The 26,730-nt window shown below is 42.9% G+C and overlaps 2 protein-coding genes and 1 non-coding gene across 10 annotated transcripts in view; all 3 read right to left on the reverse strand.

Annotated features, from left to right (window-relative positions):
* Window positions 1–351: 351 nt before the first annotated feature.
* uba1 (ubiquitin-like modifier activating enzyme 1) lies at window positions 352–14,549 on the reverse strand. 3 transcript variants are annotated; one of them, XM_086115993.1, is made up of 26 exons: window positions 14,333–14,549; window positions 11,656–11,772; window positions 11,517–11,575; window positions 10,790–10,958; window positions 10,204–10,338; window positions 10,013–10,119; window positions 9,848–9,938; window positions 9,619–9,751; window positions 9,436–9,533; window positions 8,609–8,755; window positions 8,250–8,426; window positions 8,038–8,145; window positions 7,880–7,960; window positions 7,456–7,608; window positions 7,217–7,382; window positions 6,943–7,139; window positions 6,791–6,855; window positions 6,248–6,443; window positions 5,589–5,663; window positions 5,306–5,495; window positions 5,154–5,239; window positions 4,979–5,071; window positions 4,688–4,879; window positions 4,320–4,421; window positions 4,134–4,234; window positions 352–1,379 (listed from the first exon to the last, which is right to left on the reverse strand). In XM_086115993.1, the coding sequence occupies exons 2-26, from the start codon at window positions 11,770–11,772 to the stop codon at window positions 1,244–1,246; spliced, it is 3,174 nt and encodes a 1,057-aa protein (XP_085972119.1). In that variant the 5' UTR covers window positions 14,333–14,549; the 3' UTR covers window positions 352–1,243. The 3 variants fall into 3 exon arrangements, with proteins under 3 accessions (XP_085972119.1, XP_085972129.1, XP_085972112.1); XM_086116003.1 differs by lacking the exon at window positions 14,333–14,549 and adding an exon at window positions 12,893–13,135; XM_086115986.1 differs by lacking the exon at window positions 14,333–14,549 and adding an exon at window positions 12,303–12,853.
* LOC147210751 (small nucleolar RNA U6-53/MBII-28) lies at window positions 4,516–4,617 on the reverse strand. The gene has a single exon (XR_015103046.1). It is a non-coding gene; the product is annotated as a small nucleolar RNA U6-53/MBII-28 (small nucleolar RNA).
* A 433-nt stretch (window positions 14,550–14,982) lies between the features above and the next one.
* Window positions 14,983–26,730, reverse strand: part of camkvl (CaM kinase-like vesicle-associated, like) — a 36,195-nt gene continuing 24,447 nt past the window's right edge. For all 6 annotated transcript variants that reach the window (XM_086116023.1, XM_086116060.1, XM_086116033.1 and 3 more), the window contains 10 exons: window positions 25,671–25,777; window positions 24,741–24,872; window positions 23,494–23,568; window positions 22,742–22,880; window positions 21,817–21,937; window positions 21,391–21,466; window positions 21,169–21,305; window positions 20,202–20,280; window positions 20,029–20,116; window positions 14,983–17,672 (listed from right to left, as the gene is read on the reverse strand). In XM_086116023.1, coding sequence (XP_085972149.1) covers window positions 16,341–17,672; window positions 20,029–20,116; window positions 20,202–20,280; window positions 21,169–21,305; window positions 21,391–21,466; window positions 21,817–21,937; window positions 22,742–22,880; window positions 23,494–23,568; window positions 24,741–24,872; window positions 25,671–25,765 — 2,274 coding nt within the window. In that variant the 5' untranslated portion in view covers window positions 25,766–25,777 and the 3' untranslated portion in view covers window positions 14,983–16,340. The remainder of the gene's footprint in view (window positions 17,673–20,028; window positions 20,117–20,201; window positions 20,281–21,168; window positions 21,306–21,390; window positions 21,467–21,816; window positions 21,938–22,741; window positions 22,881–23,493; window positions 23,569–24,740; window positions 24,873–25,670; window positions 25,778–26,730) is intronic.

Below are 26,730 nucleotides of genomic sequence, written 5' to 3' on the forward strand. Positions count from 1 at the left end.
ATCTGACAAATGGATGAGTGAACTCAAGCTGCAATACTGTGTGAAGAGAAGAGGAAGTGAGAGTGCATCTTATAAAGGCAAACTTGATTTAGTGTGAGTAATTACATGTCAAGTGAACATAGCTTTCCAAAATCAATTGTACTGCCCAAGCTGAAAAACAAGTAAAACCCTTGCAAATATTTCAGTGTGGCAGGTTTTTCACGAAGTCATGTGAGGATTCTCTGGAATTGTCTGATCAATTTTATGAGCACCCTGCAATTAAACTTTGATATGATCAGACCTTAACACACACAAATTTATGGTAACAACGATCACTGCAAAATGAGGGTGGAAAGAAATAAAAGTCACAAGTGGTGATTTGACATTTATTCACTATCAAGCTAAGTGCTCCCATATCAAGATACATTACCTTGCTTTTACACCGTAATGTCAGAAAGATTTTACACTGTAGAGAGAAGAGTTTATCATCTACATGTTGTGTGAGCCTAATTAGCCCAGAAAAAAAATACAAAAGAAAAATAAAACAGGACATGAAATACAAAGAAATCTGATTCAATGTGCAAGAGCACTCAACACACTGCAATGAGTGCTAACTGAGGTCAGGTGCCTCAACTCCCCCCCAGCTATGAATTCAACTTGACGAGGGGGTTCACTTTTGTGTGCTAGGGAGGCAATTGAGGTGCAATCTGATCTTCTGGCGGTCCCACAACCCCAAAAAAATAAATTATTGGTGCCATTGTAGAATTAGGGGACGTGGTAGTCAAATGGATAAAATTCTCACATGTATCATTTTGATGAATTATTTACTGAGGGGGTTTTTTTTTTTTAAATGCAACATGTTAAAAGAAGCCAACAGTCAAGTGACACGTAGCGCAGTTCTGAGTAGCAACATCACCCAGGCTTCAACTGAGCCCTCAGGCTCCGCAAAGTATCAGGACTTCCGGTATATGTACAGGTTTCCTGCCGCCTGCAACAGCCGTGTCTCAAAGTACTGAACACAAGTGGATCCCTTACAAGAGCTACCAGTGAGTCAGCTCAATGGGATTATGTACACCGGGGCACGGGTTCACACAAACCACAGGCCTGGAGGGAAGGAGAGAAAAAAAAAAGATCGACTTGTCCTATTGAGAAGACCTGAACCACCCTAGTACCCCCGCCCGCAAAATGACCTCGCAACCCTTATAATAAACATCATCTCCCTCCGGTAACACCCAACCTCCCTCAGGTGGGTCCAATGTGGAGCTCAGCGAATAGTGTATCTGACGTATGGCACTTCCACGTCTTCGTCCGACATGTCGTTGCAGCACAACTCGAACACCAGAGCTTTGACGTGTTTGCCCAACTTCTTCTTCGACACCTTGGTCACAATCTCAGTCATCCTATGGGACACAGATGAAAGGAACATTGTACAACTTCAACTAGGGCTACAGCCATTAGTTTAATAAAGTCGGAATATTTTCAGAAAGGACTATTCTATCAATTATCCCATCGATTAATCACAAATTGATTTGGCAATGTACTTATTTTTGTCCACTTAGGATCTCCACTCCTATGTAGCATCTATATTGTTTTGAAATGTAGGGCTTGGCCTGGTGAGTGACATGCGTATCAAATGAGTGCAGTCTTGGCTAGCTGTTAACTGGCTAACCCATTAGCTGTCGGCATGTTGAACAAGTCAGCGCGAGTTGTAGCCATCGGCAGCTTGTGTACGAATGTGCTTAATGCGCGTTTGTTTCTGCTTGTTCTATAAAACGACTGAATTGCACCGAGGGCCATATCTGCGGTATTACATTACATTCTTGACGAGCAGTGGGTATGTGACGGTATCACAAACCCAATTCCAATGCAGGTGGGACGATGTTTTAAACAAATTAAAAACAATACAATGATTTGGAAATTACATTCAACCAATATTTAATTGAAGAAACAAATTAAGTAACTAATAGGGCTATGTGACGACATTCAAACTTCACAATGCGATATCACGATATGAACCCCTTGATGCGATAATTATAACAATTTAGCGCGGATATTTGTGATATAAAAAAAGCTCAATACTGTATAAAACGAATGATACTGTGGGGGAAAAAAGCTCATGCCGATGCACAAAATTGTGTTTTTGTATACAACAGTTTTGACCAAGAAATAGCCAGTCTTAAATGTTATGATTTCCTATGGGATCCACGGAGCAAAGTATCATGATCTATTTAGTTTACAATGCTGTGTTCATCTGAAACAGGATGAAAACTAATGTTTGAAGCAGATGTTGAAAAAGATTTGCTGGTACGACTGGTTTATGGGGGGGGGGGGGGGGTAATTATTGATATAGTGTTTATAGTTTTGTCCATATGAGCAATAATCAGTAAATGTGTATTATCTTTTAATTGGGGAAGAGAGAGAGAGAGAGAGAGAGAGATGGCGTGGCCTCTGTATAACACAAAATACAAATAAGCAATTGCATGTGAATGTCACCTATTCAATGCTAAATAGCCGAGGTCATAATTATACATATACCGTATTTTCACGACTATAAGGCACCATTAAAAGTCTAAAATTGTCTCCAAAATGGACAGGACGCCTTATGATGCGGAGCGTCTTGTCTATGCGCTGAGTTCCAAAACCTGACTGACAGCCGACACGCTGTTTATATAGAGAAAAGGCGGAAGTGACTGTGGACAGGCATGCGGCAAAGAAGTCCGCCAATCAGTGAAGGGTGGGCGTGTATATATACATATATGGAGAGAAAGAGCGAGAAAAGGCAGACGTGAGTGACAGGCATGCGGGGAAGAGGTCCGCCAATCAGTGAAGGGTGGGCGTGTAAGTGGACGCTAAAGGGACGCGACAAGCAGGTACCAACACCTGTATAGAGTGTGGCTATGTGCATTGTTGCAAAACAACTTCGGTTTTGGTTTCTAAGAACCCCCGAAAATAAATTCTACAAAGAGACACGCCTACGAAGCTCAGTTCAAACTTCAAGCCATCGGTTATGCTTTTGGCATGCGTGCCCATCTCACAGCAGCGGTGAAAAACCAAGTCAAGCAAATGAACTCTGAGCTTGCCGTTATTCCCGGAGGCTTGACTAAAGAACTCCAACCGCTGGACATCGGCATCAACCGGGCGTTCAAAGTAAAGTTGCGAGCGGCATGGGAACAATGAATGATCGATGGCAAACAACTTTACAAAGAGTGAGAGGCAGCGCCGGGCGAGTTACGCCACAATTTGCGAATGGATTGTGGCTGCTTGGACGAACGTGTCTGCTTGCACTGTTGTTCGAGTTTTTGGCAAAGCCGGCATCATTTCTGTGGAGCCACATGGCAATGAGAGTGACTGACAACGAGAGGGAACACGGCGTTTTTGATGGATTACCGGTACTTGCACAATTGTTCAATTCTGATACAGAGGATGAGGACTTTGATGGATTTCTGGGTGATGATTGATCGAAAAACGTGAGTACATTGTACGATGGCTAAATAAAATACAACGGAACTCAGTTTTCCGTTGCCTTTTTAAAAACGTGTTTTTAGCTTGTATCTGTATGTCTTGGCATGCTACAAGCTAACGTGTTTTTAGCGTGCGCGCATGCATGCCGTATGTTTAAGCTGGCGTATGTTTTACCACTTTAAAATTGCGCCCAATAATACAGTGCGTTTTGTCTATGTGTAAAATACCGAAATAGCACCCATTAATGAGACTGCGCCCAACCATACGGTGCGTCGAATGGTCGTGAAAATACGGTAGTTTAAATAGCACAGGTAACATTAATGTCAATGTACAAAAATGACCTACACGTCAATCAAGTCAATTTATGGAGGAACCCAAATGTGTTACATTCCCCCTCATCTAGCGATTTGGTGGCCAAAATGTATCTAATTCGAATGAAATGGCATGAATAAACCAACCACTTGAGGGTGTTGAAAAACAATCTGGTCCTTTGAACAGTTGTGCTGATATCGTGGCAGTTTTAGTATTGCGAGATTGGCGTTATCACCACATCCCGAGTAACTAATATAAAATAAAATTCACTGAAGCCTCAATAAGTGAATTGCGATACAACAAGTAATGTGACTATTCGATTAATTGTTGCAGCCATCATTCTTCCTCACTCACTACATGACACGGGAGATTGTACTCACGGCAGCTCGAGTCTCTCTCTGAGTTTGGCAGCAGGCATGAAGAATGAGTAGAGCATGGACACTCCCTGAGAAAGCATGGTGATCTCCAACTTATGCTCGTTCTAAAAGTAAAAACCAAATTTCATTTCAGCACAACACAGCACATTGAGAAACAAAGAGGGTTTGGGCAAGCAGATGAAACCATACTTTAAAGAAGTCCAGAAACTGCCGCAGTGTCATCTCCTCTCCATTGGGCTGCAAACCACTGACCTCGAACCGATCCCATAACGTCCACTCAATTTCATAGTACTGTAAGAAAAATGCCAAAATGGGACAATTAGTCATCACATTCAGCCTTGCAGCCAATGGTAGGTGAGCAAATTGTCTCCTCAGCACACACTGAAACCATCAGCGTGAGAAGTTCAGTAGAACGCACTTGCACCCTGACAGATGAACTGCATCTGCCTGATGCATCAGTATTAGCATGGCTGGATCATCATGGGAGCTAATCATTGGGGTCAATTTTCTAGGACAGCTACACACATGTAAAGTAAAATTGCATGCCGCGACGCTACCTTGTGTCTGGGAGCAGCAATGGGATCGGAGAAGGCAAAGAAGGGCAGCGACAGATTCATGAATCCGTTCTTAAATGACTCCAATTTTTTATGCCCTTGGACGATCTTGATGAGCTCGAGGCACACCAGACCCACCACAGCAGCTGTGGTAGTGGCAATGGCGGGAATGATTTTGCCAGCTATAAGTTTGCTCTGGATGGTGGGATAAGAAAAAGGACAACTGCACAATCAGATATACAGTCAACGAAATGAAAGTCGAGCTCTGATGTGTTCAAAGATGCAAGCACCCACATTGTGTCTGTCAGTTGGGGGGATGTCGTAATTCTCAGCTCTCAGGTTGGATGCTGCTACGATGAAGTCCATGTGGAAGTTGGTATCATCATCCTGTATTGATAGCAGCGCAAATCAGCAGGTGGTAAGACCAACTAAAAACATCACCTGGAGAAGAAATGACGACAAAGTGTACCTTTTCAAAGTCGATAGCACAGAGTTTGAACTGAGAAGACTCGGGCGCAGGCAGCAGGACCTTCAGCTCCTCTAGTCTAGAGTCATCTGCTCAAGAAAAAGGACGTTTTACTAAAACTTTAGACATTAAGATTTGTAATCCTGCCTGCTTACCAACAGACGAATTGCTATTCTGTAGCTCCTGATCAGAGACGTGGATTTTCACCCCCGAACGTGGCGTGAAATTAGGCACCTTCACCTCCTGTGAGAGCTTGATCACAGCTGCACGATCGGTGCAGCTTTCTATGCCATACGTCCGGGCAAACAGGTTGGCTGCGGCCATTATGTAGTCTATGTGCAGGTCCTACGAGACAAAGCAACACATCCGTTTTTCCAGAACTGGACATGCTACCCAAGAACAAAGCAGGATGAGGGGGCATAATAAATTCATCCTCACATTGCTAGTGCTGAATTCTAGGGGGTGAGGACACCTCTTTGGACCGGACCAGAAGGGGGCGCCAGAGCTGGTTAGCTGAAAGCCAGAAATGCATCATACATGAATATTGAATAACAAAAGAGTGACGCAAAAACACAACGCCTCAAGTTTTTTGTGCGACTGAGATGGCTAAAGGCCTCTTCTCACCAAGTGGTGAATTTAATTTTGCCATGGTAAAGATGGCAGGATTAGTAAACCCCAATATGGGTTGTGTTATACCTGTGTGGCATGTACGTAGGATGATTATAGCGAAAGAAGAGGAATGCAACAAACAATGAAAAGGATATCCAGCATTTTGTATCCCCCTTTCCCCTTATGATGAGCCTTTGTTGACCAATCACTAGAGTAAAGCACGACTGTGAATGGTGGTTGGTACACGAAGGGGGCGGTTCTTGCATTTTCAGCAACCGATTGGTGGATACTTGGCTTAGTATTAAAATTTACTTCTAGACAATAGCGCTTTCGACTGCACTAACATTTGTCCATGTGAAAAAAATATCCCTGCCACTTTCAAGGCAGACATTTTTGACTTTTTGTGTAATTGAATTATTCTTAATTAAAATAAGTGCACTCAAGGCAAGAGAAAAAAATGCTCTGGTGACATACAATTAAATGAATACCTGATCTGGGGGGAAGTTGTGCAAGAGCTGGCGGATGTTGTTGCTGTACTGGCACTGCCAGTGGTTGCGTGCCCAGGCTACGCAGTCGGCAAAACTGCGGGGACAGTCTGTGACCAGACTCTTGTAAACAGCCTCCAGCAACTCGGCAGACTGACCTCCGGGAAGTTTCAGGGTGCGCTCCATGAACTTGGGATCACTGCAACACAACCCAGTATGTCAACCAACACACATATTTCATCACTATACCTCATTGATTTACGATGCCATCTTTAGAGGTCAGATTGAAATTTTTTTTTTAAAAAAAATCATGATGGGTTAAGTGAAAACGAATGTTTTTAAACTGAGTTGGTACAGTTCTGTGGAAAAGTGGCTAGAAATCTTGAAGACTGGTTATAAACACAACAGGCCACTTGAGGAATTAAAACACAACTAACGACTTCTGTAGGAGAAGCTGCGTAAGATGAAAACAAAGGCCTGGGTGCTGCAGCAGACGAGTTCACCACAAAGAAAGACAAAACCAACCAGAGTGGGGGGCTGACTTACGAGAGATACTGTATGGCGTTCTCTGGTGGCTGCTTGAAAAGCCCCTCAAACTCATCGCGGGCCCACTAAGTAGAACAAGTTGAGACCACATCAATAATCCACTTGACGCAGTGTTTTCCCCTTAAGTGAAGCTAGTGCACACGTTTACTCACTTGCAGTGTGTGCTCAATGGCATTTGGGAAATTCTTGAGGGTACAGATGGGGATGGATTTCTCAGGTGGATCCTGGCTAGAGCTGTACGACTCCGTAAGGAAGGGGATCACAACCTGGACATTGCCTTTGGTACCCAGAGTGCCGGACTCCAATAAAGGTTTACGGTAGTACACACACCTCCGATCCATGTACAAACCTGCACAAAAATACAAAGAAAAAAAAGGTTTAAACCCTGCAAAGCAGGGCGGAAGGAAGACAACGATGGTTACTTACGAGCATCAACATTGTCCAGTGCATTGGCTACTCCATCAAGGCTCTCAAAGAAGTCATCGTCATAGACTCTCTCCGTGTCGGGGCCCACCCTGTTCTGGTGACCAGTGATCTTGATGAAGGGGTTCATCTGTTTAACTGCTGCTGCAGCTGTGTCACTTTTCATTTTCTGTTTACCACACAAAAACGTGAGCAAAGGAATTGTTTGTGATCTGACAGAACAGAGAAGAAGAGACACCTACGGTAACATCTGATTGTCTGAAGAGGAACTGTCTGTTGAGGTTAGACTTCTCGATGGTGTCCATATCAGTCACAATGACTTCGCCCTCGCCACCAGCCAGTCCAATCATGGCAAAGTTTTTTAAGAGCTCACAGCCAATCGCACCAGCTCCAACCTGCAAGTCAGGCACGTAAGGCATTGCGCAACCAAAACAGAAGAACAAATAGACAAAAACATTTATTCTGGTTATGTGATTTATGAAATTAAAAAAAGAAAACGAAATATCTAGATAACATTTCATACTTTTCACTTTGGGGCTGTAATCAGTATTTGGGGTCATCATGTGCTTCAATTTGTAACTGCATTTGCTGTCACCAAATGTATCATTTCAATCTGCTTTAGTTACAGAAGGTCATTAATGGCAGTGAATGGAAGCACAGACTTACCAGGAAGTAGCGTTGCTTGGCAAGCAAATCCTGCAGCTTGGTGCCAAATACTGCAATCTGTCCATCGTACCGACTGTTCCTCTAGGAGGGGAAAAAAGCGTTTGTGAGCATCACGCTACATGCAGGATCCATATTGTAGGGGATGTGGTAACACCTACAGGGGCACATTCTTCCTCTGTGAGTACACCTGCCTCCTCTTCTGCCAGGCACTCCAATGCATCAAAATACAACCACTGAATAATGGGCATAAATTTTCCTGTGCATGCCTGCAACAAACAACACGCAGAAATCAATGAAAAAACATTTTAAAAAATGCAAATAATTGCCGTTGATGTATAGTTCAAACGTAAGCCGACGGCTCCCAAGTGACCTTCATAACTTCCTGTGCAGCCAGACCGCCAATGAAGGCGTTTACAGGGGCCAAGTCACCCGCACAGACATAGCACATCTTTTTGATGAGCGCCTCATCAAGCGTCTCTACTTTAGCTGATCCAGACTGAGCAGCGTTCAGCTCCTTGGCTAATGTCAACATCTCTTCACCGTCAACCTGAAAGGAAAAGCCAGCAAAGTTAGTGCTGGATAGATCATACACCCCCTCGCTCCCACCAGCGCAACACATATCCCGCCCCCAACGCCCTCATGGACGAGCACGCACGCACATGCAGACAGACAAAATGGGCTACTGCCAATCAAGTCAAGTACAATTTTTTTGTTAAATGTGCAGATTACCTGGTTCCATGGTGCAGGCAGGCGGTTGTTTTTCTTCTGGAAAGCATGGATGGCCTGAAAGCCCACATGTAGTTGTCCAGGACGCTCAAACTTGCCAAAGTCTGTCATTATGAACTCTGGTTCAGCCATGGAGGAGGAAATGGATTTCTACAGCCCCGAGATCAACACAAGATGGCCACTTTACTCACAATTGCACTCGATCAGTTTGACAGTACTCATTTCTGGGTATGAGTTTCTTTTATCAGACAAATGTTTGTCCTCAATAAAAGACAAAAACCTCTGAGATTGCTGACAGTTTTGGCGGTCACTTCAACCTTCGCCAGAGCTGTCGCCACTTCCCCGCGTAACATGTCTAAATACAACTCTAATCGGGTCGGGAAACCATCAAAATCAACATCCCACCAAGTCTGCGCTCCAAGCCCCCCGCCGCTGTCATGCGTCAGAAAGAAATTAAATCACAGAATGGGCCAAAGGAAGCTATAGAGATATGGAGGCGTGGAGATGGCACAATTAACAGCGATACATGGGCTTATTTGAGCCCAAACACCTGTGAGACATTCTTCAATGGTGGCATGGGGTTGCAGCACAGGTTGGGGATTCTGACAAAGGCTGAAGTGACAGTTGAAAGTGTCAGCCAAGGTAAGAGATTTTTCTCCTTAGGAGAAATAAACACATTTGTCTGAAGAAAAGAAACGTTACATTTTAAAAAGACATGACGAACACCATAGCGCTCGTTGCAACTTCGAGTTCAGCTACTTAAATACGAACATTATGAAGCAAGTTAGTCAACAATCGAAATGACCAATGTGAATTTATGATCAACTTACAAAAGTGAATTTCTTGGGCATCTTGACCTGGGAAACAATTCCTCCTCTGACATAATCTGTAAATCCTGCTGTGTCACAAATGCTGAAGGTGTAGGGACCTGGACAGAGATAGACAATGTCAGCCAAGTGATGTTCATCGTAACAGCAACTACGATTTCAATCATGGAAACGAAGAGGTCTTACCCAGAACTCTGATCTCGACAGCCTGGCAGCCATTTAGCTCTGTCATTCCCTGAACCTCTGAGAATGTTACAAAGTCTCCGCTCTCAAAACCATGACGAGCCTCGTCCAGGCAAGTCACAACACCTGGATTGTCCTGGAGAAAAAAATCATTTTTGTCATCGATTCAAACAGTGATGTTATTCTTGAAATATAAAGGTGTTTGCTAAAAAAACAAGTTGACAGAGCTAACCTTGGTGATCATGGAAATCATGGCACTCAGCGGTTGTTCTCCATTAGTGTCATGCACAATCATTTCCTCACCAAAGTCGCAAAAAAGCTGGCTACAAAAGAATTGACGTGTCAGAAAGCATCAGACACGCCGTGGAGGTCAAACAAAGGATATTCGGGATCTCACCCAAACAGGCCGCGAGTGTCTGCAATGATGATCTTGATGCCTTTGCTGTGGCAGAACTCTCCCACTTTTTGCTGCTCATCAAGGGTGGAGCTGGTCAGCACAACAACCTGGGTTACAGAAAGTTCAACGTTAAAAAGTGCTTATTTTTCCGCACCAAAGTTCTTCACTGAGTTTCCCAAAATGGCTTATACCTGGAATTTGGTCAGGAAGTCTTCTGTGAGCGCACATGTATATGCCGCCACAGGGACATAGTTGTTGAGTTCAGCCAGGCGGGACTGACTAACTTCTGCTCTGTTTTTCCCCAGATCCTCCTCTCGAATGTAAAACTAAATCATAGAAAGAATTCATAAATGACAGAAAACATCTAGACATGCACTCTCTTCTCAATGATGGTGGATACTGGCATTATCAATTAACCATTAAAAATCATTTAAAATAAAAACACTGCTCTCAAGCCTCAACTTGAACTAAGCGGACACTAATGATTCAACGGAAAGCTCCCTTTTAATAATGGCCTAAAACTGTCCCAAGCTCGACTATTATTACGATTCGACCGGGGGTCACCCACTGACAAATTTGGGTCAGTCTTTCACAGTAATTGAGGGGGGATTTAAAGTGGCACATTGTTTGGAGTGAAAGCAGTCCAAAGCCTGTTGCTGCAATAAACTAAGAGAAAAATGTACAAAAGAAAAAATGAAATTTAGATTCACACTTGAAAAATAATCACCCCAAGTGCTACTTGTTAAAAGGTGACACTCCATGCATGTGCCTGCTCACCTGAGAAGAGAGGTCTCTCCATTCTGCGACCCCTTCATCATGTACGGTGACACTTCGAACCCCCCCTAAAATGACATTCTTGGCAATCTCCACTCCAAGACCTCTCATACCGGAGATGAGCACATTGGAGTTTTGCATGCGCTTCATTGCAGCATGGCCCAAAACGTACCTGAAGAAGGAATAGGCAGGCAAATGTCATTAAGTGCGGCGAGTGTACTCTTCAGAATCACGAGTCATCACGAACATGTCACAGAATGATAAAACTCTTAACATCTTATTTATTAGGTTGCGAAACATTTGCACACATACCAGTACGATGAGAAGTCTCTTACAACGTTCGCCTCACTTTATATGAAATGTAAACTGACATATTCCCCTTTCAGAAAGTCAAAACAGTTAAACACTCGCCAGCTTGCTAACTGAGCGTTGCGAAGTGAAGGTCATTTAATGCCTACAGTGAAAATGTACCACACTCTCAGCAAGCTCAGACTTTGCTGTTCGCATGTCCATTGTCTGCTTGTTGTTTAATTTTAGAAAAATATTGGCGGGTATCTGAGTTTGACAGTTCTGCATTTCAAGCAGCATAGCACTTGCTTAACACAATGAATACAATAACTATCAAGCTTTCCTTCGGTGAAATGAGGAAGTCCCTCAGGCAGTTGAAGATTATACTGACTCGGGTAAAATAAGCATAACTATTCTACTCTGAAAGAGAAAGAAGACTTACAGTTGTCTGGAGTACAGGCCTTCATCAATCTCAGCGTCATTGCCGTTCTTAGCCATGCCCTGCCCAGGCAGTACCAGATAGGACAGTGAAAATACTGAACTGTATATTTTTGATGAGGATTTGCAGCAAGTGTGCTTACGTTGGCAGGTGTGTGGGACAGATCAGTTCTGACAGAGTTTGAGGAGGAGCAGTGGGATCCCGTCTTCGTCTCTGTTCCTGACAAGCGACGTTTCTTGGACAGCGGCGAGCTGGACATCTACGGTTCAGTGAAAACTGAATTTAGATATTCAAGGCAGGACAATCAGCACAGAATAAATGGCAACTATGTGACAGACAAGGCGGACCCATCTAAATGAGATAGAATCCTAGTCAATTTGGTAAGAAGGGGTTTCTCATCGGAGAGCAGCTGGGCTGGCTTTGAGCCAACAACAAATCTGCTAGACAACACAGAGAACCCAGGAAGAGCTATGAATAGCAGCATTATGTGCTGCTCTCAAACAGGCACAGGTCTCCCTTGATGGTAGCGCTCTATTGTGTTTGACACCTGGATATGGACAAGGAACCGTTTGAAAAAAAAAACGCTGAATCATTCAACTTGACCACGGTTAATGCTTGACAATGACTGACAGCTGTGGCCACAAGAATGTACAATTCACAAACCGAAAGGTCGCGTCACTTCGGGCGAGTGACCAGTTAAAATACGCCCCAGTCAGTGAGGCGACAAATAGGCCGCAGGGTCTCGGAGTCATCCCTACCGTGTAACGAACGCCACCAGTGTCGGTTTACCGTGAAAAGCAGTTTCTGGAACCCTCGAACGATCCGGAAAAACAGCAGCCAGTTGGCGTACAGGAAAAAATTCACAATTCGGCTGAGCATAACAGTGGATGTCGGTGAAAATGAAAGTGTTCCCGCACGGTCCACGACTGCACGGCTCCCTGACGCTTGGCTCATTTGCCCAACACGATAAAAGCTAGCGAGGAAGCCACTTCAAAGGCTTTAATACAACGCCCCAGAAAGCGCGTCAGGTCTTCGTGGAGGCCGGCGAGAAGCGGCCGGTTGCGTGCCACTAATCGGTTAAGTCGTTTGGCGAGCGGACCGGGTGGCAACATGAATAAGTTCGGAGGCAAAGCCCAACGCTATTAGCACGACAGTCTGGGCCTATATAGGCCTCGGTTTGGTCGCTCGGCCACCATTCACAACCTTACCGGCTCGCTAACCAACGACCAGCAAGCGCGAATCTTCCCGGAAGCTTCCTGATCACATCTCGGGGAGCCGATTTGGCTGTATGCTATAAAGGTAGAGGACTTACAACATGAGCACGACCGGTTTGCGCTAACTTGGCTCCACTCGCGTCCCATTGATTTCTCCTTTCTTACCAATAATCCTTCCCGGGGCCTTTCCGATGCGAACCCGCGCCCCTTCCGTTGCGTTCAGATGTCAGCGGTTGGATATTTGTCGACGGACGGAAAAAATGAGGGGGGATCTTAGTAAAATGGTTGGCCTGCTCGCGCTATATTGTCGAGTCACTATGTGGTTGCAACGCGAAAGCTCCCCTCTGCAATAGCTGCTGGCTGGCTGGCTTTACGACTGCAGACGGGAACAAAACCAAAATGGCAGATGGGGAGAAGGGGCGGGGGAGGCGTGACGCGCGGCCCGAAATATTCCACAGGAAAGGTTGGCTCGGGCCACGCTGCTCAGCACGCAGACGTGCCATTGGCTGCGCGCACTCACTGGCCCCACCCCTCGTGACATGGACGCATGGAAAGTAGTACTTGCACGTACTGTACAGTACAATCAAATGCAGCCTCTACTAGTCAAGCCACTCACGGTCAAGTATCCCCCCCCAATGGTTGATAATTAGCAATTAAGTAACGTGAAGAGAATTCGAGCCGTAAAATTCACACCATTGTTGTTTCGGCAAATTATCTCAGTGTGGACAATTATTTTAAAAAACCCAAAATTGTCCCTATGAGCTGCTACACTGTCTGCATATGACAAAAACTTGGAACAGTTTCAAGAAAATTGCGCACATCGAGTGTGTGCCACAGAAAAAAGTCTAAGCGATGCTGAACCCTCTGAGCCATCGGCCAAATAGAGGTTAAGGGTGAGGAGCGTTAATATCTGAAGAAGGAGGGTATTGGGGGAGGGGGTGCCTGGCTGCTGAATCACAAAGGCTCACGAACGCGTGGGCCGCACATTCTTGGGTACACATGTCGACGCGGGTGTCACTCGCAACATGATTTAAAAATAATTTGGAGGATGCTGTCGCAGTGCTAAAAAATCTTAGTCAAATGTCACATAGGCAGCATAACTTGGCAAGCTCGAGAAGATGCTCAGCATTCAATGGCCGGTAACGTCGATCACGTTTCGATTCAGGTCGTAGCGTGCTAATATAACGTTTGCCTCGCAATCGAAGCCATCCCCATGAAATAGTCCCATCAAATTGCGGCCAACGTTGCTTGATGCAAATGACAATGAGCATATGCGTAACTTTGAGCACATCTGAATGTGCTCAGCAAAGTGTTTCCCAGCTACAATGAAGAGACCAAAGAATAAATAACACCAGGGAAGGTCCATTTGTTAATTAAACACACTTGATAGTGGTTATGATGGAGTGGAGAAGTGAACTAGAGCGGCGATCTACCAATAAACCGACTGCGTAGTTGTTAGCGTGTGTGCACCCAGCTAGCTTTTGAGCTATCTAGCCACCCAGTGACTTTTCCCATCTCGTGCAGCTATCCTCGTTAGCTTGTTGCTAAAATTAGCTAGCTCGGGCTAGCATTGACGAGAAGCTTATACAAGTGTGCACAACTTACCACATCCGATATTGCTCTGCCTGGTCTGTAGTATTAAAAAAAACCGGTCTGTACAAAAGAAAACGTCCGAACAAACCGCGTGACAATTAAACGGCGCTGCTGGGGGCAGTGAGGAAAGTATGTCACAGTTGCGGGTTAAGGGCTCTGCGTGAGTTTTTCCGCTGTACGACTGGCTGCCCAACGCTGGCTTGCTCAAGCGTTCCCCCCCTCACTATTTCAGTGGAAAAGCAAAGCAAAGCAGCAACATGTGCACGTTACAGACGCAACCATCTTTCCCTTTCAGAAGCGTTCATGAAACTCTTTTGTATGATTTATTTCAAGATTGACATTCGATCATCGTGTATGTTCACTATAAATGATCATTTTAAATTGATCGAGTTGGGTACTTGACGATAACTGCATCGTAGTTGCATTGTTTACCATCATGAATATTTATCCACCCCGTGCCCTCAAAATGGTGGTCTAATCCAAAAAGCGCGCATAGCCTTATTGGATATGTAGGCTTCGCCGAGAGTCTGGGTGACATTGGTTTTCTCTACTGTGCAGTGACTTTCGGTCATTATAAGATAAGATATCCTTTATTAGTCCCACATATGCACTGTATTTGGATTTATTTATCGTCTCCCAATCAAAACACCAAATAAAATCGGTAAAGATGATTTGACATTTTATTTTTCTTGAAAGACTTACAGACACAATACATTTTACAATGGGGTAGAGACGGACACCAGAGAAGAGCACATACAGTAACATGGTAACATAGAGCCAAAAAAGCCTGAATAAAATGTACATCCCTTTTACATTTGTGATAGTAAAATAAGTCGATCTCTTTCTGCCCAACATATAATCAAGACTTTTGGATAACTTTGACAGGGTGTTTTCAAGGGATCAAGGGGTATTTAGAACAAATCTCTATTGCAGTGATAAGGTTTCATCAGTCTAGTTGGCTGCAAATTTGACCTGCATCTTAAATGTAGTGCTAACATTAAAAAGGACGAAAGTAGGACTGGCAGTGCTTGATTAATGACGTTAAAAGGTGTTTGGACATGAGTAAGATTACAACACACAGCATAACAAGAGTTGGAAAGCCAGTTACAGTAAATGTATTTACATATTTGCAGGACATCATTCAAATTGTGGTTTGTCATTTCTGTTTTTGTACTTTTCTTCCCATGCTGTGCATTTTCATCAACCTACTTAAAGCGCATTGATTCCAGAATGATGAAGTTGTTTAGTGAGCATATAATGCACACATACATAAAGTATATCCATCCATCTATTTCCGCTTATCCTTACAAGGGTCACGGGGTGTAGTGGAGCCTATCTCAGCTGTCTTCGGGCAGTAGGTGGGGTACACCCTGAACTAGTTGCCAGCCAATTGCAGGGCACACATAGGCGAACAACTATCTGCGCTCAGACTCACACCTAGGGCTAATTTAGAATGTTCCATTAACCTGCCACGCATGTTTTTGGAATGTGGGAGGAAACCGGAGTACCTGGAGAAAACCCACACAGGCACGGGGAGAACATGCAAATTCCACACAGGAAGGCAGACACGCTAACCAGTCAACCATCGATCCGCTCGTACGCACACACACACACACGCACGCACGCACGCACGCACACACACACACACACACACACACACACACACACACACACACACACACACACACACACACACACACACACACAATCATGCTCTTTACAGCTTCACTTGTCTATTACTTTTTACTAAACAATAAGAAGTCGGTGCTAAACGTACATCAAGAAGTCATCTTGTGGCCATACCAAACAATACAACATATTTGAAGGGATGATGTGGATGTGCTGTTTTAGTGTGACAGTAACGATAAATCCTGATCTACAAGAGAGAAAAAGATTATCCATCCAATCCATTTTCAGGACTCCGATCTGGACTGGTCACTTGCCAATCACGTGAAAATACAGTGATTCGTAGCCAATTCCAGTCTGTGACATGTTTTGGATTCGATCATTCCCACCTATTTTATAACCGTCTGGCCATCCCAGCTCTGGAGGAAAGTCCAGAACATTCAGTCCCACTCTGTCCATACTCTTGTTCTCCTGCAGCCTGGACTGAGGCTTGAGAAGGTGGGGAGGGTGGAGGATAGGAAGCAGGAGGGATAGCAAGGCGTGGGAGAGACGGCAGCGCGGGCCTGGGAGAGGTCGGAAGAGGCGGCGGTGTGGCCAAGGTTTCTGAAGAGGTGTGATGTGAGGTGCGGGCCCGAGAGATGGCAGGCGAGGCGTGTGTGCTGCGGATGCGTAGTGGTTCAGGAGGGCAGTCGCTGATTTGCTCCAACAACGAGGGCATGTCTCCTTCAATCTTCTCCAGCACTGCCACCATTTGCTTCTCTATCTGCTCAATCACACTGTCCATTTGCCAGTCGCTTGTGGTACTGCTGCTCACTGTTCCGGGATGTAACCCGGTCCCATACATCCCCACACTTCTTCCACTTGCATACAAGGTGCTATATGGACTCCCATAGGGCCCTGCCATCCCCATGCCTACGGTCCCAATGTCTCTATTGTACGGTGTGGCGTGCCGGCCCAAACTAGCAGAGCTGCCAATTGCATAGCAACCGTGACCTGCTGCAGGACTTTCTCTGGCAATATTAAACTCCGCACTATATCGGTCTGTTTTCTTGGCGTCCCTGTCCCTCCTCAACATGGGACTTGCTTCACCCCTTAAACGAACACCTTGACCCACATCTGCCCCAGCTCCCGGCGCAATTGCCGTAGTGGCTGATGTTCCCACCGAACTCTCTGCCACCGCCTCTGGCAGTTGTGTCTGACACCAGCTGCTGTCATTTCCACCCTTCTGTGTGGCGTTAGCCGAGGCTGTGGGTGGAAGGCCATGAAGTGTTGCGGTCATTTTACGCTTGTTGCTGGGATCAGGAGAGGTGCATATCAGTTTCTTGTCAAGATGAGGCCCTAAATTATTGTCTGTCAGGCTGGTGTTTTCCGTGGTTGTTGTGGGTGTTATTTTAGATGCTATGTTTTCATCCAAATTGGCGGCTGTTTTCCTGCTTTGACCATCCTGCACTTTCTTTGTTATCTTATCGCAGGATGGGGATGCTCCAACTTCAAGATGCACCTCTACCGCCTGCTGTTTTTCGACTTCCTGTAGGTCCGGTGGCCTATTTTCAACCATAACCTCTAAAGGCACACCACTTGTTATTCCCTCCTCATCACTTGTAAACTCGGCCAGCCCTCCTTTTACGTCCCCTGCATCTTCCCCACGCTGCACCTCAGCTGAACTGTCAATAACTGACTCAGAGTTCTTCAGACGTTGCATAAAGGTGGTGACACGGATCGCTTTCTGCAAGACAGGGATAAAAAAAAAAAGAAAAGAAAAAGAATAGAACAGAAGTGTTATTTACATACAGTATGGGTCCATTACTTCCTCTGTCCCTACAATACATTCAAGCGTTGGTGCAATTCTTATTGGTATTATTAGACAAAGCTCAAAACTAAGCGCTCTCATGTGATTCTCTTGAAGCGAATTGCGCATGTGTTGACTTCCAGTTGGATTGAATACATTTGCCCTGGTGTGAATCAGTCTCAAGACCCCATCTTCCCATGTTCCTTCTTGCTTACTTGATACTTTTAATTCAGCTTTCCACTCCCTCGACTGTAAACACTGAAGGAATTGGGGAAAATGTGCCTTCATAGAAGATGTTTCAAGACCAGGGAACGGATTATCTGGAAGTGTCAAGCTACTGTAACACAGAAATGGTGTTCAGATGATAGAGCAGCTTCTAGTTAACTAGCGCAATCGTAACATTGAGGTGCAATGTGGATTTTGATAGGAGGAATGACAGGGGTCCTTGTACATTGAATTATTACATTTAAATGGTCCACAGTGGTGCCACCGGATCCTTTCCATTTTACCCCCTCCTTATCTACACCAACATAACGACACAAATATCCCAACATCTCCATTGTTGATCGTGATCTTGCAGTATTTGTAAAACTAAACTCATTTAATTGACGAGTGCAGATGAGGAGGAGGAAAGGAGCAGAGCCAACCACTTTGAACTTTTGATTGTGAAAAGGAAAAGTGGGACAGTGGATCTCCTCTGGGACAGGCAAAGTGAAAGTGCATGGACAAAGCTCGTGAGAAGACCTTCACCAGTCAAAATATGATCAACACACCTCATGGCTGACTGCTTTTTTTCTTCACATTTAGTTCTTTTGGACTATTTAGCCATAACACAGTCAATTCAAATGCAGTTCCAGCCACAGAGAGATGCTTTTTCATGCCAGACTGAATGTGCAGTTCCACCCACGCTCTGTCATTCCATTCTCTATCGTAATGATCTACAATACCTTTAACTCCTGGGAATTATATGGGGAAAGAGAGAAGAAGTTTATGGGTGTTACTAGTACTCTGAGGTCAGCAATACCATTGTCATATTCCCCCACTCTCTCCTTGATATTAACATTTGACATGGTCACATTATGATACAGTATCTATTAATTATGATGTACACTTTCTCGAGGGATGCACTGAAACCAATATAACTATTGGTGCTGATATAATATGTATTCAAACTTTCGCTCTAAAGAAAAATGCTCTGATGCTTTGATAACAATACCACTTTACGAGCTTGACCTATAACTTCGGGGCCGATGATCGTATGTCAACTTATCATGTGACGATACTTCAAAGTAGTGATGGGTAAATGAAGCTTCATGAAGCACTTGTGATATATTTCTCCTCCTCTAGATGGTGCTCTTGGTTGAAACAATAAGGCTAGTGCAGTGGACATTCAATTTCCACTGCATCTTTAGAGCAAGAGTGCCATCTAGAGGATTCAAAAAATTACACAAGTGCTTCATGAAGCTTCATTTGTCCATCGCTACTTCAAAGTAAATGAAAGATAATACTTTGTTAGCTCTCTGCAAATTATACCCCGAAGAAAGGATGAACTCTTCTCGGGTGCCGTCCAATAGGTACCAATGTTTTCGAGCTTTGTTGCCTCTTGCTCCACTTGCGTCTCAAAGCTTTGAGGCAGGGCGATCAAATACATGTCAGGGAGTTGTGTGATAAAGTATCCCTTCGGGTACCCTGTCACAGTTTTGTTTTTATAGCTTGTATTCTCAAGAAGTGGTCTTTTACTCTCTTTGTTAAACTTAATACAGAGGTAACCTGGCATCCATTTTCCTACTTGTGTATTTGTCAGACACTACATTCTCTATCTCTGTAATCCTTTTGCAAAATGCCCCTAACGTTCAGACTGAAACACAACATAAACGAAACCTTTCAAGCTACATTTAAGTACAATATGTGGCTAGATTGTTAAAAAAATGCAATTGGATGGTAAAAGGTAAGTCAAGACAAAAGTTATATTTGAGTGAAACTTATGCCTGGTTCAAGGAAATTTGTCTTTTGAACAATATTTGATTCAAATGAAACATTCTAATCACAACTGCAAGATGTATGTTATTATAAGTATCGGTACTTGGTATCAGCGAGTACTCAAGTGTAAGTACTTTTACTCTTACTCGGTCTGAAAATACGTGGTGTCAGTGCATCTTGACTATTTTTAAACATCATTACAAATAACTCATACTACTTATTCTCTTGATACCTCCAGCCTTCCCCTTTCGACTACTTTCTCTCTGAAGCTTCATTTTATGTTAAGAGGTGGCGAGTGAGGTTGACTTCCTACCCGCCATTTGGCCTTTGCAAAGTTCTTCTCAAATTGAGCACAGACGCCATCCTTAAGGTTCTTCTCAGATGCACCGTTACCTGCAATCCTGACAAAAGCAGCACTCGAAATGTGAGACCGTGTACTGTGTCGAAATACTTTTGCGAAAATGTGACAATGTGAACACTTAATACCATTCATGCCAAAGCGCATCTTGTGCTGTGATTCTCAGCATCTGGTCCACCTCCATGAGTCGACAGACGAGCTCCTTAGCTGAAAGAGTTGATGCAACCAAGCTTAACAGCAGTGAGGATATGGAGGGAAATTAACCAATAAACCGATACAAATCTGAGCATGAGAATGACTATGCTGTATTTTATACTTATTTTTCTCATATGCAACGTGTTAGTTTGTTAATCACTGACTTAGGGACATGCACAATAATTGCACCTGGTTTTAATGTTTTTAACTTGTACAAATGGCAATGAACTCTATTCCAGTCTACTGTAGTTTAATTAGCATCTGTGAGAGTTAACACTTGTGTCCCTGGCTTCACATTCTGAAGAGCATCATTCATACTTCTTTCTTTTCCACAGTGCATGCTACTAAAAGCAGATCACTAGCAAACTATAGAACCCTTAATGGTTTAACTTTTAACTTGTTTTGACATCCATACATCGATTTTCTGTACTGCTTATTCTTGTTAGACTCTTGATTATTGTAATTATATAAGTGATCTACTTCTCTTTAAGCTTGTTTTATTTGAACAAATGCATCTGCTGTTCATATTTTCCCTCCATTTGTTATGTACCCTCTAATTCCATTTTTATTTGTATTGTCCTGTCACTCCTTTTATTGTTTGATCATTACTGAGCGGACCTAAGGGTTTGTACACTTCATTTTTTTTGTATGATTTTTTCTTTTGTCAGCGCTTGATTGTGACGCATTATTTACCTTGCCTTGCATGCATGAAAAGTCTAATTTTATGTTCATATATTAAATTTCAAACTTCCTGTAATACTTTTATGTGCGTGTATATGGTTTTATTTTAATCTGACAAGGTTGGGATAATATCGATCTAAGTGAGAAACCCGGTCACTGTGTGATATTAAATTCAATCTCTGAAGATATTTGTTGCCATCGTGTGGCGAAAGCGTGTACCTGCAGGGGAAATGTCATCCCAGTACGGAGAATCAAACTCAAAATCACCAGCAACAATTCGACAGAAAATGATGCGATTATGTAGATCTGTGTTTTCCTCTTCTGTCTCATCATAAAAAGGAGGGTTACCTGATAATCTGAAAAACAAAAACATAACCATATCTGTGATCTGCTATAGAAAAAGTTGCAATTGTTAAATTTGTACAAATTGTGAAGACTTACAGTATGAACATAATGACACCCACAGCCCAGCAGTCCACAGGTCGGCCATATCGATGACGAGCGACTACTTCAGGTGCTGAGGGGACGAGACAAATGTTTGATCGAAATTCAACTAATAGGTGGTAATCCTGAGACTGTTCATATCTTGTTCATAATTCTACCCAGCACATGGTTTCACTGTTCATTTTAATTTACTTTAAAGGTAGGACTGCTCGTCCATTCTCCTTGTTATAGGTCTAGAAGTCTGAAAATTACGAATAGGAATAAAGTGTAAAGTAAATTACGCATGTAGAAAATTGAACAAAGTGTAAAATTAAACAATTGCAAAAATGTGCTCTGGAAAATCCAATTGAAATAACGAGCTAAGCATGTCAACGTGATTGGACAAATCCCGTTGATTATTTCGAGTAAATGGTCAAATCTTACCCAAGTATTCTGGTGTGCCACAGGGTTCTGTGATAGGGCCATTCTCAAATCTTGACAGATAGAAATCTCGCAAAACTACTTTGTTGTGGTTGTTTTCTGTGTAGTACATGAGGTTTTCCAGCTATGTGACATGGGACACAAATTATTTCACATATTTCGAACAAAATAGAACACGAGGAGCATTAGAACAAGAACACAAGACATAAATACTGAATGTGGAAATCAGAGATTGGCTGAACTGTGAAATATACACGACACCCAATTGGTGTTTTCGAGGTCAGCACATTTTCTCTTTTTACTTTAATGTAAAAAAAAAAAGGTCTTTTAAAAAGGTATTTTTCATCCTGCTGCTTTTTTGCAGTTATATGCCTTTTAGTGAAGCCTTGTAAGAAAAAAAATGTCTCAAACTGTTAATTGCTGAGGCAATATACAACGACAATGACTTCAACAGATGCTATTGTGACTGACAATGATGCTGAATGCTGAAATGTTATGAATCAAGCCGACCTCATTAAAATTCTAACTGTCATTATTTACTTTAATCTTCAGATTTAAAGATCACGTGTTGTGTACCAACCTCTTACACAATCGAACAATATAAATATAAATACAAATATATTATTAAATCATAAATACAATGTAACTGGGCTATACCAACTGTACAGTTTAAATTGAGTGAATAAAGGAGCCTAAAAAACAATTGTTAGTTATTGCACATCTACTTTAACAATGAGGGGTAAAAGACCCGGCTGAGATCATCGTGTATTTAACTTTCTATCATTCAATAAGTCAATTCCACATGCAGTGCAGCCTAAAAGAAAATTCCACCTTCTACCACGAGAGGACATTTGAGGACAAATGGACACTGATGGGTTGATCATGAAGGCCAAAGCTACTAATGAGAAATGGCAGAACATGAGAGTACCTTCAGGTTCCTGTGGACAATGTTGAGAGAGTGCAAGTATGCCACAGCTTCCAGCACCTGTCTGATGACGTTGGAGGCATCTCTCTCTGTGTAATTGCCTTGGTCCTGAATCCAGTCAAAGACATCTCCCCCTGTGGCCCTGTTGCGAAAACACACATGCACAAACATAAGCAGAAAATCAAGTTGCTGCTGCCAGCCACATGTTGTAATGCCATGAATCACTTTTAATGCAGTTCGCTCCTTATGTCTATTAGTAAGACAATCTGCTTCCACAGGCCCTAAAATACCACTATGAGCAATTAAAATATTACTTATCTTCGGAAAGAATATAAATGATAGGTGAGGCAGTTGTGTCTTGCCCAAAGCAGGATGGGTGCCTGTAAAGCCCGAAAGCGCGACTGCAATAACCCCATTTGTCCGTCGGAATTCTCCGAACCCAACCAACCCATCTGCAGTTATTGCGTGACAAGAAGTTGCAAACACACGCTTGGCTGGCTGGATATCGATACTCATAAGGTAAAGCATCGCCTCAGGGGTTACGAGTATAGTGTTGAGTGTTAGAGAAAGCAAATGTCTCAACAAATCGCACACATCTCAGCGGTGGAGGACTACACCAGAGCACGCAGTAAAAACAGCATATGCTCTGCCTGGCCCCTTGAGCTGACGGATTTCTGGGTACTGCATTGTTCACCAACCATTTACATGCATCGAGATTCAGGTAAGATATCATACATGAAAAGCAAGACACTCACAGTTCCTGGATGATGTAGTATTCTTTCCGGGTCTCAAATGTATCTATGAGTTGAAGGATGTTTGGGTGGTTGACCCTAGAAAAGCGTCAAATGAGTCAGATTAATAGAATGATGTCAACCCGTCTGTCATAAGAATACTGTATCTGTGGAGGGAGTTGATTCGCCAGTGTTGTTTCCCAAGCAACATATTGTACAAATAAAAATCCCATGAGAAGTATAAATGCTGAAAGAATAATTGTTTTGTCTGTATTTACTTACAAGTTTACACTAAGGGTGAGGAATCTGGGTTTGTCCAGTTCAACACAAATTGGTAAATTGGACCTTCTCCCATCTACTAGAAGAGGATGGATACGTTCTGTCTGTCACTCTACATTACTGCCATTGATAAACTAAGATACAATTCATTATTTGTTGTGAAAGAATAATAATCTTGCTGGAGGAATTAAAGGGGGAGTTTGCAATTTAAGAAAAAAAAGTGTTTATTCATTTTATTCATTAAACGGTAATTCTGACTTGATTAGTACTTGATAAATATGTGTGGAAAACAACCCTACTTCTTGTATATTATTTATTAGAGGTGCGTGATGGAGGCCAGAGATGGCTGATGTATTCCCTGATCAGATTTACATCGTGTGCTACGATTGAGTTAGAATAACTCTTAACAAATATGACAAAAAGTGTTTTTTTTTGAGGGGGGGGAAATTTCAAATTCCCCTTTAAATGATATTGGACACCAAATGAGGTCTTATGACACCTGAATGTGCTGGGGGACAGTTGTTGGGAATCGCTAATGTCATGCACAATTTATTTATCATTACAAGAAGAATTAATGTAGACCAGGGGTCACCAACGTGGTGCCCGCAGGCACCAGGTAGCCAGCCCGTGAGGACCACACCAATAGCCCGCCAGCGCTAGGATTGTGATTTGCTAGTAGAAATTATGATTTAAAAATGCAAACACGGGCAGTATTGTGAGATATCTTTAAGATGATCAGAGCCTGAAAATGAAAATCATTAAGTATTAAAAATAACACATGCTAATATTATTAAATGTAATTTGTACAAATGTTATTTCAGACGTGTATCAATTTGGTAGCCCTTCACACAATCAGGACACATGAAGTAGCTCTCACTCTCAAAAAGGTTGGTGACCCCTGATGTAGACCATCATGAAAATCTCAAATTTGCTTTTTCTGCTCCAACAACTTCTCAATCATACGTCCTTCTGTCCACACACGGACTGCGTACAATTTCAGGATCATGATCTCGTTCTTGGCGGCCTTGCGGACTTTCCTGCCATCTTTCTTGAGAAACTTCTTGCAGACAAAGACTTTGTTGGTTTGTCTGTCCCTAGCCAGGCACAGCTCACAGAACTCCTTTCTATGTCACATGAAGGAGACAGGAAGAAAAACAAGTGCATTGACAGTATTAGTTGAACCAAGCGTTAGAATCCTACCACATTTATTTCAGTGACCCAGAACAAAAGATATAATTTTAATGTGACAAAAAAAAAAAACGGGAATTATAAAGGTTTAAAATAAACTGAGAAGCAGTAGTATGCAAAATTAAAGAAAAATAATGTGAACATAGTTTATAAATGTAGTAGAGGCAATCATGTTCAGATGTTCATTTGTTAAATGTGAAGCTCATATTTTTAAATATTCTTGAAAAAAAAACAGGAGAACAATTACAGTGCAGATATTCTTTTCCCCACGTGATGAAGTGCACTTAAGTTTGGCCTTCTATGTGTTATATAAAAGATCCGCACAAATCTCTGAGGCCAGATGCTGACGTTGCCATATGGCCATGCGTGCGTATGCGTGTGTGCATGTGTGTGCGCGTGTGTGTGTGTGTGTGTGTGTGCGTGTGTGTGAGCGAGCATGTGTGTTGCTGCAATAGATTTTCAGTAGGGCGAAAAGCAGCAGCAATTTTCACGCCACAACCATGAGCACCTGGTTGGCCACCTTTGAAAAGTGATCATTAATAAATATCTTCATGGCGCTACCAACTTCAGTCCTGAAAACAAAATGATTGGATTTTCAAGCCCCCCAAAAATTGGTGCTCCTGACACAATTCCTTTGTATGCATACTGTTTATTTGAATGGTAATGTCAATGAATTAAACATTGCAGAAGAGGAACGAGTCAAAACACATTACACAAAGATTTATAGTACTTACGCTCGGAGAACATGGCCAATTTCATATTTGTCTGTCACATCGGATATGCTATCATAAGTCTGCCCATCTCGCAGCGCAAGGCACCCAAATGGCATGACGGCATTCACCTATCAAACACACAAAGCACACACAAATACATGGAAGAAATCACAAATGATTTGGCCAATCATATCAATGCTGCTCCGTATTCTCTTTCTCCGCTTTTCCCGGAAGTCGTTTGCTTGTGTTTATTAATACTCTCCGTTTTGTTATTTTCACGATTGGGTCATCTTGTCCTTTGTTGACAAGCTATTTTTTTATTATTTTTCGCTTCCCTTTTGCAAGCACTTTTGGTTTCTCTTGTTTTCTCCTGGTGTGCCTATCAGTGTCATTATTTGTACTTTGTTGACTTTGCGCCATTTTTGCTGTAAAAGAAATATTTTTGGATACCTTTATCCGAGTCAATGTTTGTTGAGTCCAATTCTGTTACGGAACCGTTACATATTCACTCGGTTGGTTATTTGCGACATCTATGAAGTTCAAATGAAGCTTTATAAAGGTCACTGACAGACTGTTTATCTAGTCCATTTTAAAATAAGTGTGCCCGAACATCCAGGTAAGAGATGTAGTGAATCAGCAATCAATACAGTTGAAACCTCTCCCAGTCCTTCACCTACCCACGTCCTAGACGCTCTGTGGAATCTAACGCCAAGTCTTCTACTGCATGCTCCTATTCTACTGCAGCCTTCCAGCATTTACCAGATGTACAGTTAGGCCCATAAATATTGGCAAATGGACACATTACATTCGTTTTTGCCTTTGAAACGCCGCCACAATGGATTTTAAATGAAAGGAACAAGATATGTTTTAACTGCCGCTTTGTGCGTATTTACATCCAAATCAGGTGAACGGCGTAGGAATCACAGCACTTTGTATCTACTTGTATGGCAGACACTTTTTAAGGGGCCAAAAGTAATGTGCAAATTCAGTTCAGCAAGTGAAATGCACCCTCAAGAGAATTCAGGTTGGGTGATTGACTTGGTCATTGCATAACATTCTCTGCCTCTTATTACTTTCACAG

This window comes from Hippocampus guttulatus, chromosome 1, assembly GCF_054856545.1.
Source record: "Hippocampus guttulatus isolate MCC_2025c chromosome 1, RoL_Hgut_1.0, whole genome shotgun sequence".
In the NCBI taxonomy this organism is placed as follows: domain Eukaryota; kingdom Metazoa; phylum Chordata; class Actinopteri; order Syngnathiformes; family Syngnathidae; genus Hippocampus; species Hippocampus guttulatus.